Source organism: Lipophrys pholis, assembly GCF_963383615.2.
Source record: "Lipophrys pholis genome assembly, chromosome: 21".
Classification (NCBI taxonomy): Eukaryota; Metazoa; Chordata; class Actinopteri; order Blenniiformes; family Blenniidae; genus Lipophrys; species Lipophrys pholis.
Window position 1 is genome coordinate 10454179 of NC_137649.1, and position 20420 is coordinate 10474598.

The 20420-nt window shown below is 38.2% G+C and overlaps 1 protein-coding gene across 2 annotated transcripts in view; it reads left to right on the forward strand.

Annotated features, from left to right (window-relative positions):
• The window catches only part of scara5 (scavenger receptor class A, member 5 (putative)), a 75703-nt gene that overhangs the window by 37130 nt on the left and 18153 nt on the right, over nt 1-20420 (forward strand). For both annotated transcript variants that reach the window (XM_080490997.1, XM_080490996.1), the window contains exons 8-10: nt 6325-6405; nt 11208-11315; nt 17192-17257. In XM_080490997.1, the coding sequence (XP_080347123.1) occupies nt 6325-6405; nt 11208-11315; nt 17192-17257 (255 nt within the window). The remainder of the gene's footprint in view (nt 1-6324; nt 6406-11207; nt 11316-17191; nt 17258-20420) is intronic.

Sequence of the window (20420 nt, forward strand, 5' to 3'; positions counted from 1 at the left end):
AGCTTTAAATGTATTCCCATTCACATTTGTTCCATGTATACTAGCAGCTATACTGTGGAGTCAATAAACTCCTCACATTCATTAATTTCACCCCGTGATTCAATCTTCTCTTCAAGCTGCTTGACCTCCTCAGACAGCCGGTTGAAAAAAGTCCCATGTCCCAAAGTAAAGGTATGTAAAAAATAATCATGAGAGTAGCAGGCAACAGAAGGAAAGACAAAAAAAAGAAAAAAGAGAGGACCGAAAGGGCAAAAGAAAAGCAGAGAGCTAAGAGAACACATCTGCACAGTAGCAAAGCCGGAAGTCGGTTATCCTTAAAGCAACAAAAGAATCAGACCCTTTTCTCTATTTTTAACCACAATAACATATAAAAACACATTGCTATTGTAACCACTACACAGAGATCATTTATTTAACATTTCATTGGTTGAATCAAATTTCTTGTTGGCATCTCGTGTAAAATATGAAGCCTGTATTTGATTCGCACTGATAGTGGGCAAGGTGGTTGAACTTTTGTCTGCCAGCTGTCCAGGATCAGGCTATATATATCTAATTATATGGAGGTTTTCCTTCTAAACTTCCCCTGTGGCTATCCCTCCTTTCACCACAGATGTTTCTCAGACTCGGGCTGTCAGTTTCACCCCAATTCAGCCTTTTATTGCTTCTCTATCCTTTGATTTGGGCTCCTACATTTGAGCCCCATCTGAGTTTACATGTTTCATGTCAGAGAAATCCCTTTCATTCATTGGTGGATGCATAATAAACTGATGTTTTTTGTATTAATTAACAGTTAACTGTCCCACATAAGGTATGGAATGAAACTAGCACAACTTCTAACCAGCCAAAATGCAGGAGTTTAACAGTATAAACATAATGTTGACGCATATACTATTTTTCTACTTTACAGGAATGAATGGATTCCACAGATTCCTAAATTAAAAGTTTAAACGTTCAGAAATTAAGAGAAAAACTTCTACAAACTTAGAATTGCCTTTGTTATAAACACATTGAATGTTATAGACACATGATGAATTTACATGAGTAGATCCTCACTGAGGTCCGCTTTCTTTGCTTCACTTTTGGTTCATCTTTAATGTTTAACTCCTGCCTTCCATCGCTATCCTCCCGCTATGTTGACTTATAATCCTGGTCTGCCAGCGTTTAATTGGCATGAAGTGAATGCCATCTACTTGAGTTTCACAGCTATCTTTCAATTTGACAGCACTGTGAGTGCATACGTTTTTTGTTTTTTTTTGCGTCCACATGGTTCTGGCTTCTCCGCGCCCGTGCTCAGATATCTGCTGACACTCACGAACAGGCCGACACAAGATCACTGAAGCACACAAGTAACAGGTCATTTATCATGGTCGTCCTGAAGTCACTCGTGGTTTTCTGAGGTGTTGGTTGTCATTCTGAAGATGAAACCACACGTCAGCTATTAAGGAACTCATAAAGCGCCATAAAAAACAAAGATGTGAACAGAAAAGGCTGGTTTGACGTTAAAAGTACCTGTCTGCATTAAATCTACATGAAGTCACGGCATACTACAAATACAAGGCAGCATAGTGTTATAGAAGCAGTCATGGGACATTGTTGGCATGTTCTCTCAGTGCACATATCCAGTCTGAATAGTGTGGATTGGTTTGTTTATGCTGAATGTTTAAAGACCATAAAAAGAGCTATATTGAATTGAAGTCCTTGATGTGCTGCAGTTGTCTCTCCACTGGGAAATTTTAAAGACTAAGATCCAATAATGTTTTACACCTATAGTTGTAGCTATTTTGTTTATTAGCTGTTTTACCTCTTTCAGTCATTTCATTGTTTTAGTCATTTTATCTGCTCTGATCCATTTTGACTCTTTTAGACGTTTTACCCGTTTTTCAGTTTTAGCTGTTTCTCGGAATTTCCTTTTTATATTTTCTCATGATTGTAGTCATATTAGCAAATTTTGATCTTTTATTCACTTTGAGTATTTTACCTTTTTAAACCATTTTTTTTCCAGGAGATAAAACTACTTTGAAAAATGAGTCTCGGTGTAAATAAGATACAAATCTAAAAAATGCTTCATGTAATATTTTGTGGAAGCTTCAGGGAGGGACTAGAGACGGGTTAAAGAGCTGCATAACATTGGAATAACTTACTGAAGGGAACCACAAGACATGTCAAGCAGTAAAGCTGCAGTAACTGGCACACAAATCCTTAAGACATAAACTGAGTCACAAAACTTTAGAAGATCAGCTCTAAAGCAGCATCAGCTTCAGATCTGAAAGCAAGAAATTGTTTGAAGTTACAAACTCTCCCTGGTTACCCTGTCCAACTACAGCCACTGGCTCACTACGTATACATCTTAATGTACAAAACACAGTTTTATGCTCCTGATATCTGTAGAACAGCTGTAAATATACAAATCACCTGCATTGCTGCAACTTGACTATACATCCCAAATAAAATCAGTTCATCTTTGAAACTTCCGAATGTGTTTTTTCCCACTATTAACTTTTAAAGCTGTATGGTTATGTAATGTTTTAATGTTAAGTTCAGCTGCTTCACATAACTGACTCAGATCGCTGTAATGTCACCACCTCCATCACAATGTTATTGACTTTTTAAATGTTTTGAATTAAGATATATCATGTTTTTTAACAAGGCATTTTAGTCGTAATGGACAATTCTAAATTATTCAGGGTAATTTTTGACCACAGTTCTTTAAATTGGAAAGACTGAAGTAAAATGTATAGACCTGAAGGCAAACGCTTACAAGCATATTTCCCTCGGTGTATTTCCTTAAAGGCTGTGTTCTCCAGATATTCCCATCTTTTCACAGGATGGTGTCATGGAGCAATGGTTAGAATTTCTGTGTATTATGAGTAAAGGGAGGTTTATTTTTGAATCAAGGTGCGATGAAAAAAAATCCCTTAACCAAACCTCTGGAGGATTTTCACTATAGCTCTAGGTAATACATAGAGATGACATGTGGTGTGTACATACTGGCCTGACTTAAAGAGTCGATTAAGTGAATTATTTTTTACTGTGGACTGTAAAATAAATGTCTCCGTAACAGTACCTATTCTACATGACTTTCTGTTAAAGTACATGCTGGTCCACTTAAATCAGAAACATCCAGTAAACTTGTAACTCTGTTCTGACCACACTTTCACCCATCTGTTCTTCGTTAAAATCATTCGCATGTCCAAATAACATGGGCCGAGTTGATACTTTTCGTCATTTGTTATTGTGAAGAATTTTACAAGGTGCTCCTCATCTTCTCCTATGTTTGACATACGTGCTCTCATGTCACAGTGTTATGGTTCTGCTCGACGACACGCGTGTGTGAAAAACAAAACACAACATTGTGCTGCATTGGATTTGTAACATGGGATAGATGTTGGTTGGCGACTCCAGTCTGGTGTTGTCCTCTCGGACTGAGCTGTCACGTGTCATCAGGCTGATCCTGAACGGGCTGTCGGGACTTGTTATTGTCAGAACACTGTCAGCCTAATGGACAGAGGCGACTCAGAAAGCCAAGAGATTAATATTGTGAAGCTCTGTTAAAACAAACCAACATGAAGCGTCTGCACCTGAGATAAAGATACAGAGAATCTGATGTTGCAGCCTCTTTTAGGCCATTCAATAGGTTGTAAACATCTGTGGAAGTTTGAGTCTGTTAACTGTGCTCTCAAACCCAGAGGATTTGTATGTGGTCAGTAGTTTCTCTGCACTTTGAAGGATTCCCTCACCTGAATCATCATGAGCTTCCTCGTACAGGATCCAGAGATCCAAGCTACAGGCTGAAAAGTTCAACTTAAATCTGTGTTTTTTGCTGGTTTGAAGTAGAACCGTAAATATTGTGATAGAAGAATGAGAAGCAGGAAGTTTGTGGATATTAATGCTGTGATAAAAGTTCAAATCTGACCCTCACAGACTGACGGTATCGTCCATCTCATTGGCTAACGTGAGGTTATTGAACAACAAACACATAAATACCTTAATTTTCATGGACTTCTGCCGTGACCTCACCCCCCTAAAAATATCCAAAACATGAGTTGTTTTGTTTACACTGTGCATCTGTGTCTGCCAGAGGGACAACAAACTGATTCTTTCTTCTGATTGCTGTTCTCTGCCTATTGTTTGCTGACTGTGTTCCTTAAAAAAAAAAAAAAAATATATATATATATATATATAAATATTATATTGTGCCTTGTTGTTCATAAACAAGTAATGGCTTGTGGAAAACAGCATCTTACTTTCATACACATTGAGGTATGCTGTAGTAATAACAGATAAATATTCGTTTTTTTAATTGATTTTGCTAAAACCAGAAAGGCTGTAAACGATAGAGAAACAGGTTGCCTGGCTGTCTATATGATGATATTATAGAGTGTCTGTTGTATTGGAAGTAATGAAGAGTGAACCACAGTTGATTTGGACTCGGGGCCTGGGTTTTGCCAAATGAAGCATCGCTTTCCATATGAATAGACAATTATCTTTAGTGGGTTGAATCCCCTAGCAACAAGGAGTGCTGGTAGTCATTATTTTTGTTAAAGATCAGTCTGGTATTATTTATATTAATCACGTGAAGTGACTGAGGAGAAAGAAAGAAGTAGCTCCTTGGAAAAGTACTTAAGATAAGATTATGCTCAACCCACACAAGGAATTCAGCCACCGCAGCAGCTCAATATTGCAAAAAAGACATGACAATGGGAAAAATAAGGATTAATAGATATTTTGAATGTTTTTAAAATGGAGACAATAACAAATTGTTTGCAACAAAAGACACAACAGTATTTACAACATAATAAGAATAAACACCCACACACAGACTGTGGACAGTCTATGTTCATCTTTGTTAGTCAATGTTCACAGTCTTTACAAAGGATAAACAGGAAACATATCTGATTACATTTAACTAAACTGTTTTGTTGCAGCAGATATGAATGACCTGTGGTGGCACTACTTCCTGGATAAAGGCTGCAGCAGTGTGACAATGAAGGAGCTGTTTACACTCCCACAGCATTGTGGAGGAGCCGAAGAAGCTCCTTGTAATGTTGCTGCAACACATTCAGTGTGAGATTTCAGCACTGTGTTTGGTCAATCTAAACACTGATTCATTTATTAGGATAAACGAACGTATAAAGCTTCAAGCTCATTCAACACTCATTCCAACTGTGTCATAGCAAAGCGCAAAATGATGGAGCTGAAACTACGACATGACTGTAAACACTTTTTTCCATAAAACCACGTCTTCACCTTGGCTTCTTATCCTCACATGGATGGAGAGAATTCCTGACAGCTGCTCTGCGCTCTCGTCGCGACCTTTTCGCGGCCTCGTGACCTGCCGTTACCAGTTAAGTGTGTGCAGTTGTGAAGCAGCTCAAGGCAACATGGAGCAGATCTGTATCTCAAAGCCAGCCAGCATCACCAATCTGCAGATTAGACCCGCTGAAAGATCACAACAGGTCGAAAATTGTTGGACAACAAGAAATCCAGAATTTCTAAGCATTCTCGCAAACTCCACGTTGTTAAACATATGGTTCCCATTGTAGCAAGATCTCTCTGTCTCGCTCTCATTCACTCATTATGTGACTTTTTTTTTTCACTCGCCTTCTCTCTGGAATAATCCAAGTACAACAAACATTTGGACTAAATCCTCAGACCGTATGCTTGTAAGAGTGGGTTTGGCCTTAGTCTGGCTGCTGTGTCACTCTGCGTCTCTGTGCACGATAAGAGCCATAATAAATATAGAAACCTCTGGAGTTTGGTGACATTGATATTGTTTTTATCTGCAGAAATGATGTGCCTGGTGAAATGTGTCTCATTTTCGGGTGATAATCAACATGACTCTTTCCTGCTTTCCATAATCCAGCAGCTCAACTGACTATAAAAAATTAAAACAAACCTCACTATGGATTTGTATTATTACCTTCTTTTATGACAAATCAAGTGATGATGATAAAATGATCCACCTTCCTTTTAAATGTAAATCAAAACTCTGACCCGGAGTCCAAACTTTAAATTTTTTTATTGTATGAGATAAAGTATTTGCATTTTTTAATCTTTGTGTTGTAATTTGTAGCAATTCTAGATACAGAATGTTTGCTTCAGTTGCAGCTTCTCCTTTGAAGTAATAAATACAATGTCATTGTTTTATTGTTTCATATTATTTGTGTTTTCAACATTTTCTTCACCAGCTGAAAAGAAGAATGTTCAATATTTGTCATGGCAATAACATAACATGTTAAAATATTTAATTCAACACTTGTATCGTTGACGGGTTTTACAGTGTTCAGTCTTCTGACCCTTTATTTTTTTTTCTTTTATGTGTAGGACCTCCAGGGCCAAAGGGAGAAAAGGGTGACACTGGAAAACTGGGGCCTCCAGGGGCCCCTGGGCTGACTGGCTTAAGAGGTGAGTAAATCAATAGTATTGCAGATTCACTGTTAAGAGCCTAGAATGATATGTCTGACCTCTTTAATATCAAAGTTTGGAGATTTACTGAAACAAAGTTGCTGCACAGTCACCGTCAAAACACTGTATGTTTAAGCTCTTTTGTAAATAACTTGTATAATGTTGTGTTTGATGTTTTTGCCTCTAATCTTAACTTTTTTTGGGGGGGGGGGTGTCTGTCCCTGATTTTGCACTATATAAATACAATGTTATGTAAGTTTCTCAGACTCGCATCACAGCTTGTTTAAAAGTGATCACTTTTGGATATTTGAAAATCCACCAACGGTAAAGGTTTACAAAGACAGACGTAAAGGCATTACACCTCGGATCGCTCCATTACTAGGATTCAGGAGATTTTTGTTTCATGAAATAAAAGAAGTTCAATTGCAAAATGTCCAAACATATATATATAATTCTGATGATTAAAAGCTATTCTTCATCCTCGAGGAAATTGCTTAGTATTACAGATTTGAAATCATTTTTAATGGAGCTTAGGAAATAAAGAACACTCAACTTGCATCGTTTTCATTATAGTGTTAAAACAAGTTTTATGCTACCAATAAATTTGTTGGTTTACAAGGGACTCAATCACACTTTATCTGATTGCAGGGGCAATACTAAAAGTCAGCAACTGACATTTAACACATGTTTTCGGATTGTGGGAGGAAACTGGAGAGCTCAGAGAAAACCCAAGTACTGGTACATGGGGAAGATGCACACTCCACGCAGAAAAGATTCCAAATGTGGACTTTAACCAGGAATAATTGTGAGAGTTTGTGATGTATAAGTGCTGCCCACCACACCTCTGTGTGGCCTGACAAGTGAAAACCAAGACACTTTTTGTATAAATCAGAACTCCGCTTGTGTTGCTCCCTCTGCTCTTGTGATTAGTTCGTTGCATTAACAGCGCAATGAGTATGAAAAATAAAAGCTTGTATAAATCCACTTACAAAAACAAGGCCCCAGTCTTTGGATGGGGATTTATTTTCACACTGAGCCAGTGGGACGTGTTGTCTGTCTCTGTCTTGCAGGTAATGCCTCCCAAACCGCAATGTGAACCTTCATGTAGGCAGGCTCGTCACCTCAGGACCATAAAAATAAAATTTTTCAACTATACAAACAACAACAATATGAATCCAGATGTTGTGGGACACCGTCCAACTTGATCCCACTTGAATCATCACCGCTCAGCAGGTCCCCCCGTCATCATTCGTCCAACATTCCCTGGCCGGTGAACATTTCTAAGAAGCATTATCTTAGTGCTGAGAGGGAAACCCCCTCGACTTGCTGCCATAGTTCCAGGAAAAAGTTAATCAAAAGAATTTCTAACTGCAGGGAAGAAAGAAAAGGCCTCGTTATTGTGTTTTAGCATGAAAACATGGCAACGTGAATGGAACTCGACCCTCCCCAAGACCAAAACAACCCCCAGTGTTCACTAAACCTTTCTCTTTAGCGAAGAAGTCTCACAGGACAAATTATCTCTGAGTCTCCTAAGGCTTCAGCAGTTTGTTTTGGACTTAATCTGAGTTTTTTCATCTTGGAATTATTAATAACAGCAACCAGAAAAAGCAGGAAAGTTACATATAGAACAACAAACAATCCCGGGCCCATCCGCTGTAAAAGGTTTTCTTTACGGCGACACACAATCCTCCATTCATCAATTCATCCAACTTTAATATTTGCCTTATTCAACTTAGAAACAAGGGAGACCGGGGTCCGTGTTAATTAACATTAGGCAAAAGGTTGGCGCCAGCTTGGACAGTCCACTATCAGAGAGACAGATAATCACCAACACTCACATTCAAACCTACAATTATCACTGAGAGCGAGCACGTAAACTAACACAAAAGCCAGAACCGTCTCTGAACCACAGTTCTCTCACTGTGAGGCAACAGTGCCGACCACTGCACCACTGCGTGGTCCGAAAACCCTTACATACATCCACAGGGAAGGCTGGGAACAGTGAATTTGACGTCACTCTATAAACAGAATTTATGTAGAAACATGACAGTATTTCAATATTATACTTTCTGTAATAACTCAACATATTAAAATTTGTATTAAAAACATTATTCCCATTGACATAAGATGGGTAACAAAAACAAAAGCAATTTCAAACGTGTAAAAGTGAGATGTATCAATGTTGTTGACCTTACACTGACTTCAGCCATCTTGGTAACACGAGGCAAAGATGTTCATTGTTTTTTGTTGTCAAACTGCAGATTATGTAGTGACTGACTTGTTTTTGTCTCCCAAGAACAAGTGTACAACTTAAAACGTGGGACTGTCCCAGCTGGTGACCTCCTGACTTCTTCAATATATGAAAACGGCCTAGAGTTATTAAGCTGTTATTTTTAAAGCAGTAAAAGTTGAATGCACCAACGCCACATGACACTATACTGAATGAAGTAATACTTCCAATCTTTTAAGGCGACCCAGTATGAGGTGCCTGCTGAGGGAGCGTGTATTCAGCACAGTAAATGGGGGTTGGCGTGTCATCAGTTTAGAGGAGTCGGCAGCTGCATAAACACAGAGGCTTAACAGGGTATTGCTTCTTGAAGGGTTTTGCAACGAAACACAGTTTCGCAGCTCAAAGTGAGACTGCTCTCACACAGCCTTTTCCAACAGCGAATGATGCAGTTGTCCATGAAACAGAAAACATGTTAAGTCGTATAATCTCTCAAAATGAACATGAGCCGGGTTTGCCAGTTCTCTTTGACCTTGCATTTGTTTTCACTGGATATTCCCGCTTCCTCTGACAAGCCAGAGACTTTCCTGATAGTTCTGTTGTTGCTGAGTCCAAATTGATCAGAGGTGCATGTGGCATTATCTTTCTTTTTGTGTTAACTGGAATTGGCTCCAGCTCTTCATTGACCTAAACTTAAGCATGAGTGACTTATTGACTTTGGTTTCATGGCACTAAAATGTCACAATAATGCTAAATTAAGTTAGAAGTAGGCCTTAATGTGTTCTGCACGATAAAATTAAAGTTGTTTTCCACTGAGACTGACCTTGAGAGAGAGAAGAGAGCAGCCTTTCTATTTTAATTTTATTTTGGAAAGACTAAGGACACGAAGACAGAATAATAAAAAAAAAGAAAGAAATCATCTATTTAATTTAAGTGCTGTTTTCAATGTTGACAAATATTACTAGTTATGCTTTTAACCCAGGACTCCCTGCTGTGTTTCTATTGCACCACAAGTACTTATGTTGCTCCATTTGCACCAAAGCCAAAGAAAATTCATCATCTAATCCAGCCTGTGGAAATCCTTCTAGACTTATTGAATGATCCATTTGGACCGACCTGCAAAACACAAAAACACACTTCTGCTTTGGTTCCAAACTCAGCTGTGATTTGAAGGTTTTCTTTTTTTTTTTTCCCCCCCAGTGGGTTTTTTTCATTTGAATTAAGTTACTTGACGTCATCCATCATCAGATTATTTTGTGTTTCTGGCTTCAGTGCATTTGGCCTAATTATTTCTTTCACATTTCTTTCACATTTACACAAAGGTGTCACCAGAGCGTATCGGAGCACAATGAGATTCAAGAGAATTTTTACAATCAATAACTCATTAATCTATTGGACATTCAAGTGTGCATACTGTAAAAACACTTTTCATTGTGGGGCCAAACTGGATGTTGATGTTTTTTTTCTGTGTCAGCAAACGCATTGAGGGTTGGGACAGTGACGGATGGTGGTATAAAGGAAAGACTATTAAAAGCACACCCACAACCTTTATGTGTTCTCTTCTAATCGATTGCAACTTTATTTCACAAGTTTGATTCAGGGTCACTTGAAAATCCCTGTTTCACTAAGTTTGCATCCTTGTACTGACTCAGTGTCTCCCTTCTGGCTGCCAATAATAAAGCACATTTCTGCACTGCAGCAGAGAGTGTGTGTGGGGCCTTTAGTCTTTACTCTAATACTAAAGTTTACTTCCAACTTTGAGGAGGGCAGTCAGTCTTAATCCGCCCAAGGGAAAACTGATGAAGAACAGACTGTTATTGGGACTCCGATAGAGTTTTTAACCATTTTTTCACAGTAAGTTAAAAAAAAAAATTGTGTATGTTTGTGGGAAAGTATTGACCTGCTGTAGACATGGAGTCCTTGAAACCAGAAGAAGGCGAAGCCCAGTAGACTTATCACTAACTCCTTCTCCAGATCCTTTCCAGTAAAGGTGATCTTTAAACTACATTTATTTAAACTAAACACAGATTATTCAACAAGGTCCAGGCTCTACAAACTGTTAAACTGGTAAAGAGACCTGGACTCTTTAAATATCACTTAAAAGCAGATTCAGGCTCTGTGAACCAGACACAGACTACAGAACCGGAGCAGAGAACAGAGCATTGCCCTTCAAACTAGGAAAATTGCCTACGACCTTGAATCCTAAACCCAAACTCAACGTTGTCACAGAAGTCTGAAACTCTTTTAGACCTATTTTATTTATCTAGACACATCCAACGGAAAACCAAACCCAAAGCTCTACCTTTAGCTTTATGGTTGAAATTTGACTCATAAACAAACACAAACACTTTAGAATAAACACATTCATTATTTAATCCTTTAAAAGAGACTCAGGATATGACTTTTTACCCACTTTTTGACTCAAAATGTGCTCGACCTCATTTTAAGCAGGATATCAAAGGGTTAAGACGCAGCCTTTCCACAACTTTTCTGCTTCAGCATAATCTTTCAAAATCACTGCTTCCGCTGCTGAAGATGTTTTTTTTTATTAAATGATTATGTGTTTGTTAACCAGGATTTACTGGCGAAAAAGGCATCCAGGGAACCCGGGGGATCAAAGGGCCTGTTGGGGATGACGGCAGCCATGGAGAAAAAGGAGAACTCGGACCTGCTGGGCCTAAAGGTACATCAGTAATGTCTCTAATGTCTCTTCTGGAGTTTATTGTTGTAGAGAACTTGCTGGATTTCCATTATTTATATGGATGGGATTGACCAAGGTTATCGAGAAAAGACAATGGACTTCTAAAATAGATATATGTAGGATGTTTTGAATTTATTTGAATAAGAATGAGTCACTCAGCTCTCTCACCCAAGAGTTTATTACATAGAAAGACTGATACTCTCTGTTGTCTTATAAAACTGACAGCTGAAGTTTGTCAACTCTGTCACAGTTCAAATCATCTCAGACTGCAGAAGTAGAAGACTCGGGGCAAAAAATGGATCCTCATGACGAATTTATAGAAGCCAGAAGTATCAACACTTCTGACATCACTAACAGGTGTTTCTGTGTTGTTTTTGTGTTTATCTACAGAATCTGTAATTGTTCGAACCACCCGTGTCCTCTTAGATTTCTGTTTACTCCAGTAAAATAACAGCTGTGGCCGTTAAATCAACCATTTTCAGCTGCATCAGGTGATCAGTGCCCCGAAAAAGAAATTACAGAGTGCAAGAATATAGAGGTAATGAGGATGGATGAACTAGTCAAAAATAAAGACCCCCGAGGTTCAATAACAAGAACCATAAACCTGTTGAGATTGAGCCAAAAAAGGCTTCTGTTCCCATAATCAGTCTGCTTCTAGTTGTTCTATAGTTGGTGCATGTGTGGGTGTCGTGTGCTACAAAGTCACTTTGCTATTATGTGAAATGTGGTCAGTTGCTTGATAAAACTACATGTTTTTCATTCAATTCCACAGTTTCTTCAAGAGATACACTTTAGATCACTAATACTGAATATCCTCGTCTTGTTAATTGAATTCATTAAAAATTTTCTTTATAAACAAGGATTTATGAATTATTTTTATCGGATAAAAAAATGACAGTGCTGACTTTTTTGAAGCTCAATTTGTAAATATATTCTGGGAGAAGCAATGCACAAAACAAAAAACTAAATATTTTGAAAAAAAAATGTGAGTGGGAATGTTTTATTCATGTCAGTTCAAATTAGATAAGAAGAAACTTCAAACTATGTTTTTCATCGGATTGTCCTGTCCTGACCCAATAACCTGGCTCGTACTTTTTCAAACAGGCCTCAGACTCTGTAAACGTGACCTGGTTCAGCCTCTTTCATAAATGAGACCCAGACCGTTTAAACTAGACACACACTCTTCAAACCAAACTCAGAGTCTTCACAACAAACTCAAACTGTATAAACTCAAGTTGATTACTTGAAATCCTTCCCGGACTCTCTGACCGAGCACCGAACTCCTCAAACTAGACAAGGATTCTCGAAGTTTGTAAGCGAGACATACCCTGTTGAGATTTTGAAATTAGTCTTAATTCAGTAGACTTAGTCTAACAGCTTGAACAGCTCAGTCTTTAAACTTAACCTGGACTGACCCATCAATCTCTAAACTTGTCCCAGATTCTTTAGAACAAACCTGAATTAGGTACAGAAGAAAAGGGTCAAATATTATGGTGAAATAGAGCGAATGTCTGTACCATTTTGAATACCAAGACCAATTTCCCCTTTTTGTGCCGATTGTGAACTGTTGCCAGCAATAAAACTTCATATTATCGTGAGGAATAGTTTTTTTTCCATTGTTATCTACTGATCATATAATGTCTTCTCATAAATCACTGCAGTCATTTTCTTCTCAGTCGCTCCAAGTTCCAAATATAGTATGAAGATATTGGCAAAACAGTCATGATGTGTAATTCAAGAAACATTCTCACAGGGGTGCAAAGCATGTTGTGAGATGATAAATGACTTTCACTGGAAGAAAAATGCCCAATAAAAACGGATCTTTATGTGATCCTGATGTGTGCAAGAAGGTCCAGGAAGGACCGTATATCTTAGGTGAAATTAAGTATTCAGTCGTGTCCTGACAGCTGCGTGTATCATCGGGGGCAGAGAACAAACCGTCCTGATTGGGATTCAGTCGTTGTTTTGCTTCTCACACTGCAAATGTTCTTCTTCTTAGGGAAACAGATGAGCTCTTAGATGAGCCGATAAACACATTTTAGATTCATGTGCTGATTAAGACCTCGGGACCTGTCCCTTTTTTCTTTCTTTTGTCATTTTCCCCTGTGCATCTATCACAATCTATTGTCCTTTCGAGGAATCTCAATTGGTGGCTGAGATAAAGTAACGGTTGCAGGGACTAATAGGATTAGGCGCTGCTGCAGTCTCTGTTTTGCTTGTGTCGGCGTGTTGTTGTGTATGTACACATGCAACTTGTGTGTTTCGCCGACAGCTGTTTTCAATCGGTCGGGTTTGGCTGGACGACAGAGTTGAGTCTCACAGTCCCAACACGGGCCAACAGCTCTCAGAACCTTGGATCAGGCTGGTGTGTTGTCTCTTGCACTTAGCATTTTTGGGTCAACACTCTGGAAAACACTCCAGCTTAGTTTTTTTGGTGCATTTTTATAGGGATCGCGGCGTCTACTACTGATGGGTGGAACTGATTTGCGATCTTGCATCTGTCTGCATTGCTTCCAATAATTGTTCAAGACAATAGATTCATTTACAGAATAAATGATGATTGATTGACCTAAATTTAGGTAATAGACCTGAAAAGAATTCTATATATTCGATTTTTTTTAGCGGCTGATTGAAAGACAGAAACCCTATAAGACAGACTACAGTCCTGAAAAAAGCTGACTGTAGCATGTTAAATATTTGTATTACATTTTGAAACTAATTTGAAATCCAATATTTCAAATGTTCATTAGCTGATAAACTGGACAGAATATATCAAATATAAATGGGAAAAAGAAAAAAAACGTATGTGTTGGTTAAGTTCTATTGTAACTTGAAGCTGATAGTATTCTAAAGATTCAAAAATGTAAACAAAATAGCTAAACTACACATATTGTTTAAAAAGACTCTGAAACTAAACCCTTACTCATGGAACCAGTTTTTAATCTAATAAATGTTATACTTTACTGCAATATATGATCCTGTTTCATCAACACGAAACATTTGTGATTGTTTTCATGAGTAACTATATGACTGAGAAAACACTATATTCTCTTACCTTAATGATTACAGTTGTAAATAAGTTATGTCTATGTAACCACTGTTCTCTATGTATGCATAGTGTTTGTATGTAGAGAGACCCGTAATGGTTCAGAAACCTTCATCCAAATTTGAATGACTGAATAAAGTTTTAGTTAATTACGACACTAGTTATTCTAAATAAAAATCAGACTTTTGTTTTCATCACTTGCTTCTATATTCAGTAAGTGACATTATTCAACCAGATCAAGTCGTTGTTTTGATTATTAAAAATCCTTCGAAATTAGTGGGAATACTCTTCGTGAACCATCCCATGCACGTTGTGCTCCGTTGGGGGCCGGCGTCTCGTTTGTTTGGAGTAAACAGGAGAAAACATAGAAAGATTCACACAAAAAGCACCATGGCTGAGCAAACATGAAAAGAGCATCGACCTCAGAAGCAGGTGGCGCTGGCTGTGCCGTCTGACTGACAAGTTAATCACGTGAAGAAGACCACCTCAAAACCCGCTGAAATTAGCTTTTCTTTTTTTTTTTTACAACAAAAATAAAGACAAGATGAAGAAAAACAAAGGTCCACAGATGTTTGGCCATTTACACACTTGGCAGTTTCCAACAATGCACGTCTGTCTCTTTTGCCCGTCTGGGGTTTGGCTGTGGGTTTTACAGACCAGTGAAGGGTGAAGTCTGTGGACTTGCTGGTGTGAATGAGGCCTCGTCGTGAGGAGGGAGGAGTGACTCCCCGCTGAGCAGGAACGCTTCGAGGTTTCTTTTTATACATGAATGGTGTGTGGACGCAGCGAGGAGTCCATTAGGTGTTGGCTGTGGTTAGGATCAACTGAACAGACACATGCTGGTATTTCATTTAGACACTTATAATTAACTACTATTAACTCTGTTTTGAGCTCATAAATCATCAGTGTCTTCAGGAGGTACAGATTTTCTTTAAAGGTGAACTGGAGATGATATCTGCCCCTCTGCCATCTGGTACCAACACTTTGGAGTTTATCAGCTGTTTTACTTGAGATGCCTGTTTGCTGTTATAAATAGAATTAGGTGCTAAGCAGGGCAGCACGGTATATTGTATATGCTCACATTTAGTACAGTCTAATAGTACCATTGTCGTTGTTATATGTATCATAAAAGAAAAACTGATTTCAAAATCCGCACCATTAGGCTTTAGGAAATAAGTACAAACCTGAAATCTCATGCTATAAAAGAATAATGACTTGTATTTTTAACAATCCATCAAGTCAACAACATCCCGACTTTGGTCACTATAAGTGAAACTAGCAAACTACGGACGGATTAAAGATCGAATATGCTTTTCAACTTTTTTCATTCTGCAGTAGTATTACATTTATACGCAGGTCATCCATCCCTCAGTAAGATGTTTGGCTTTACAAGAGAAAAAAATCTCCTTTATTGCACCCTTTGCCACCTAAAGGAATTCATCCATGGAGGCTGTTTCTTGTGGCTCTGTCAGGATTTTACAGTTTATTTGGTTTATTTCTGCTGTGTTATTTAGTTATTTAATGATGTGGTCAGAGCAGAGGTAACGGTGACAGCCGGGACGTCAAAGGCAGGGCGTGGTGTGGCGTTCAAGTCAAACTCGCACACGGGCAGTAACTTATAGGAAGTGGGATTGGGAGCCACTTCCATTGGTATCTACACTGTGGTCTGCGATGGTGAAAAAATAAAATAGGTGAGTCAAATTAAAGGTGGGATAAATGCCAGCTTGAAGCTGATCCGCTTATAGCTTCATGGTAAAAACAGACGTGCGGTTTTGAAAAAACCCGCAGCTTGTGGGCACTGAGACGCTCTCTCCTGCTTCAATTTAAGGGATTCTGGAATAAAACTATATTTTGGAATAAAAACAGATGAGAAAGAGTGGACTCTCAGCTGTGATTGGAGGCAGGTCATTCTGCAGAAACCATTAATGAAACAATTAGTGACAGTGATTTTGAGGTTTCTCATTTCATTAACTTTTCCAATATACACACATCTGCTTTGTAGTTTCTCTCGAAGACATTAACAACACAAATTCAGTGTTTGTCTTTTCCTTGTCACCACTGCACAGGAGAAAAAACCCATCCCAGCCATAAATTGTAGAGGTGAATTAAACACAGGATCCATGGTGGGAGCCTCTAATTTTTGCATTCATGCCCATATCACAAGTCAATTACAGGTCTCGCTGTTTTAAAGGGCTCCCCTAAAAATATACAGATGAGTACGAAGGAGAGGAAATGGGTGTGAGGTAAAGAAAAGGCTTGAAAATGTAAACCTGTTGATCAAATTGCTCTTTAGTCTGGGGGCTCAGGCTATTTTCAAGTTTCTGTCTGTTATTTCACTTATTTCTGTCTCGGTATTTGCTATACTGTGGTTCCCTCTGTGTTATACATTAGGTTAAGTGTGGGCTGTATACACTCACGTTTGGTTGAAAGTGTATTTTATTGAGATAATATTTTGGCAATGGGCTTAGAACGTTTTTCTTTTTTTTCCCATTCTGCTTTAAAAACAAAATTCGTATGAAAAACAATAAAAACAAAAAAACATATGTATTGTTGTGTTTCATTGAATCGTGGTAAATGTGTACATGTCTAACATCTGTAGGTTACATGAGGTGCCACCGTTGGATTTTAGTCTTCAAATACGATATATGTTATTGGATCAGTTTGGACCTAATAGATTGGGAAACATAGCAATTATTCCTCATTGAGTTATATTATTTCAGTATCACCTTGTGTCTATTTTGCTGAGCCTGAAATTAAGTGAAATGGTGATTTTTAATTTTTCTTTTGCGTTTCCATGCTGCTCTGTGCGCAGGTGCCCGCGGAGAACGAGGATTCAAAGGGGAGAAAGGCGATCGAGGAGAGCATGGAGAGAAAACAGGTCGGTGCCAATATTATATATACAAAATGTTTGAAGAGAAATTAAATTACTCCACATATATAAATGGCACTCTGACATCCCCAGCTTCTGTAAAACAACTTTTAAATGTCTCTCTGATATTTTAGTCTGTTTCTGGTCCAAACCACGATCAATGCCTACATGGATTACATTTCTACGTTTAATTTTGCTTCAGTGGCAGAGTGGTTATAATGTCTTTCTGTGTCGAGTCTCCATGTTCTTTCTGTAAATGCATGAGGTGAGCAAGGTCTCTTAACTGTAAATGTAAGTATGAGTCTGTGTGTGTTTGTCTGTCTCTGTGTTTTCCCTGAGATGGACTGATGACCTGTCAGAGCCTGACTCCAGCCACACTCCAAGTTCTATAAAGTGATATTAAAGATGGATAGAATGCTTCTTGATGGTATATATTTACAATTACATAAAAATTTAAACTCTCTAAATTTTAATAATAATACAATGGAGCATTTTGCAAAGGTCATAAACATCTCGGATGTTTAAAAAGAAAAACTGTTAAAAGGAGAGGGGATGCTACATAATAAACCCGTTCCAAGGTGAGATGTGTTGCTGCCACTGAAGTCCAAATGGACGAACATTTTCCAAGAAACTGTAAAAAGTGTCAGTTTCAACATCTGAGACCTTAATGTGCTATTGGATCAATTTGGTTTGCAGTCATTTAAAATCACTGCATTCTGCATCCTGTCATATTTAACACCGCATCCTAACTTTTTGGAATAATAGTCAGAGATGTAGGATATTTGTAGAAGGTTATTTTATTTTAGGGGGAAACAAAAGAGATTTGGTCATTTCAGTCAAGCAATGACACTAAAGCCTTCTGCAATGCGTATGTTTTTATAGTTCTGGGATGACACTTTTGTATTTATCCCATTGGGCACCTGTGCTGCTTAAAAAGCGAAAACAATTGTATTTCCCATGTACATTTTGTTTTAAGTAAGTTGTGGTCGAAGGGCACATTATGATTTAGATGAAGGTCCTCGGTCAGTGGTTCACCGTAGATGAGTCACACATGATCTCACTAAATCATCTGCTGACTTTGTATTTGGTGTTTCATGTTTGGAACAGTTTCTGGAACTATTTCCTGCTGACTTATTAAATACCTTCAGCAAGATCTCTTTGTACGTTTCCAATAACATCAACTTCCAGTAATTTCTCATTGTCCTAACGAGATGGGAGTCAGGTTTTGTGACCAATGGGAGTAATGGGAGTCTTGACCATAGTAGAAAAAAAAAACCTACATGCTTTTTGGTTTGGCTTTGTATATTATGTTAAGGAAGTCCTCGTGTCTGTGGGCCAGGATTGGGCTTTTAACATGCAAAGAACTTTTGTGCTTCATTTTATGAAGGATACAACTAGTGGACAAGACAGGTTGGAAAGCTCCACTGAATAAGTAGTGATACAATCTGGCAGTAAGGAGAAAGAAGGCATGATCCAGGAAAACTTGACTGTTCAAATAATGAAAGAGATCCAGTTAGATTAGGGGAAAAGAGAAGACGTAAGCACAGAATGAAAATATGATATTAAAAACATACACAAAGGTTATGTAATGAAACAGAAAAAAACAAATGTTCTCTAAGTTTATAGAATCATCTTGTGAAGTTTGTACTTGTTTTGATTCAGTTTTCTTCTAGTTGTTTTTTTTTAATCTCTCAACCACCATCAGCAACACTCAACCTCGACATTCAGGATCCGACAGATTAGAAAGTGCACTTTTTTTGTTTTTTCAGGGCAGAATTGTAACACAAAAACCAGTTGTTTGCTGCACAGAAGCAGTCATGCTTCATGACAAATCTACCCTTGGGATCAATGGTCAGTTATCTGCCACTTACAACAAATATCTGCCAAGAACTCAAAAAAGGTTGAATTTCCACACAAAACAGTAGAATCGGTGTCAAGACAAACTCCCTGCAGCGTGGCAAGGTGTAAGCACACTTTTTATGGATCTGACTTAACATCCAAAACACGTCTCGAAGACTCTTCAGCTTGAAAATAGCAAAAGTGGACTTGGAATTCAGAGTTTGTGCTTTCCAGCATTAAAATAGAGCCCGAGAAATTGCTGCATTTCTGCTTGAACGAGCAAGCTTTACAACAACAACAACAAACCACACAACTGACTTAAACACAAAGAAGAATGAACATGGTCTGCTAAATATCAGTAACAAAATTGAGTGTTGAAAAGGTTTTGCTGCAGAGACAATGTTATCATGTTGTTCTCACTGAACGATGCCATAATGATTTGTTGCTTCAACCCCAGTGAGACCTGGGTTTTTTTTTTTAATCATATTTTACAACTGAGTTTTTTGATTTGGCTGTTTTGAGAAACTATTTGAAAAACCAAATGTCTCAATTGTATTTTGTTTTCTGTTGTTGCTTTAGTAAACTGTAATTCAATCCTTGTCTTGGATGTCGCATATCCTTAGAAAATCCAGCAATTCTGCAGCTTTATATTGTATTTCCCGTGGTAATGAGACGTTAGGAACAGCATTTCTCGATTACTCTGGTTGCTCTCCATCTTAACTGCTTCAGACATCTGCTGTGGTGTTTACTATTACAGTATATTAAAGCTAATGGAAAGAAGACCAGCCACATGTGGATAATATTAACTGATTATAAACAAGCGTGTGTTGGTTCACCAAGAAATCCCAAATAATAAAGTAGAAAGAGAATTAAATTAGTTTGATTTCACAAAGAGCTTTTAAAGCGAAACGCAATGGGACTGATGTATCTGAGCATTTGAAGTTAAAGAAACCTCACTTGGATCCTCTTGACGGTTGTATCTCTACATTTATCAGTATATATGACCCCAAAGCAACAATAAAAGAACCCAAATTTACGAGCTGATGACTTTATGGGCTTCATACATCTCTGGCTCACCTGATATCCTGCCCAAAGTGCTGAGGGAAGTATAAAGGATCAGTAGATCTGCTTTCCTTTTCTGTGTAATCTCGCAATTTCCGACACATGATGAAGAGCCACATATCCTCATGTACATCAAAAGGACTTGAAACCCATCATATGTGAGCATATGTTGTGTGGTGGAAAACTGAAACCTTATACAAAACCACCATGGTGGGGTCAGGTAAAAAGAAGAACCATTAATATTAATCCAAAACTAACTGTGGGTGAGGCG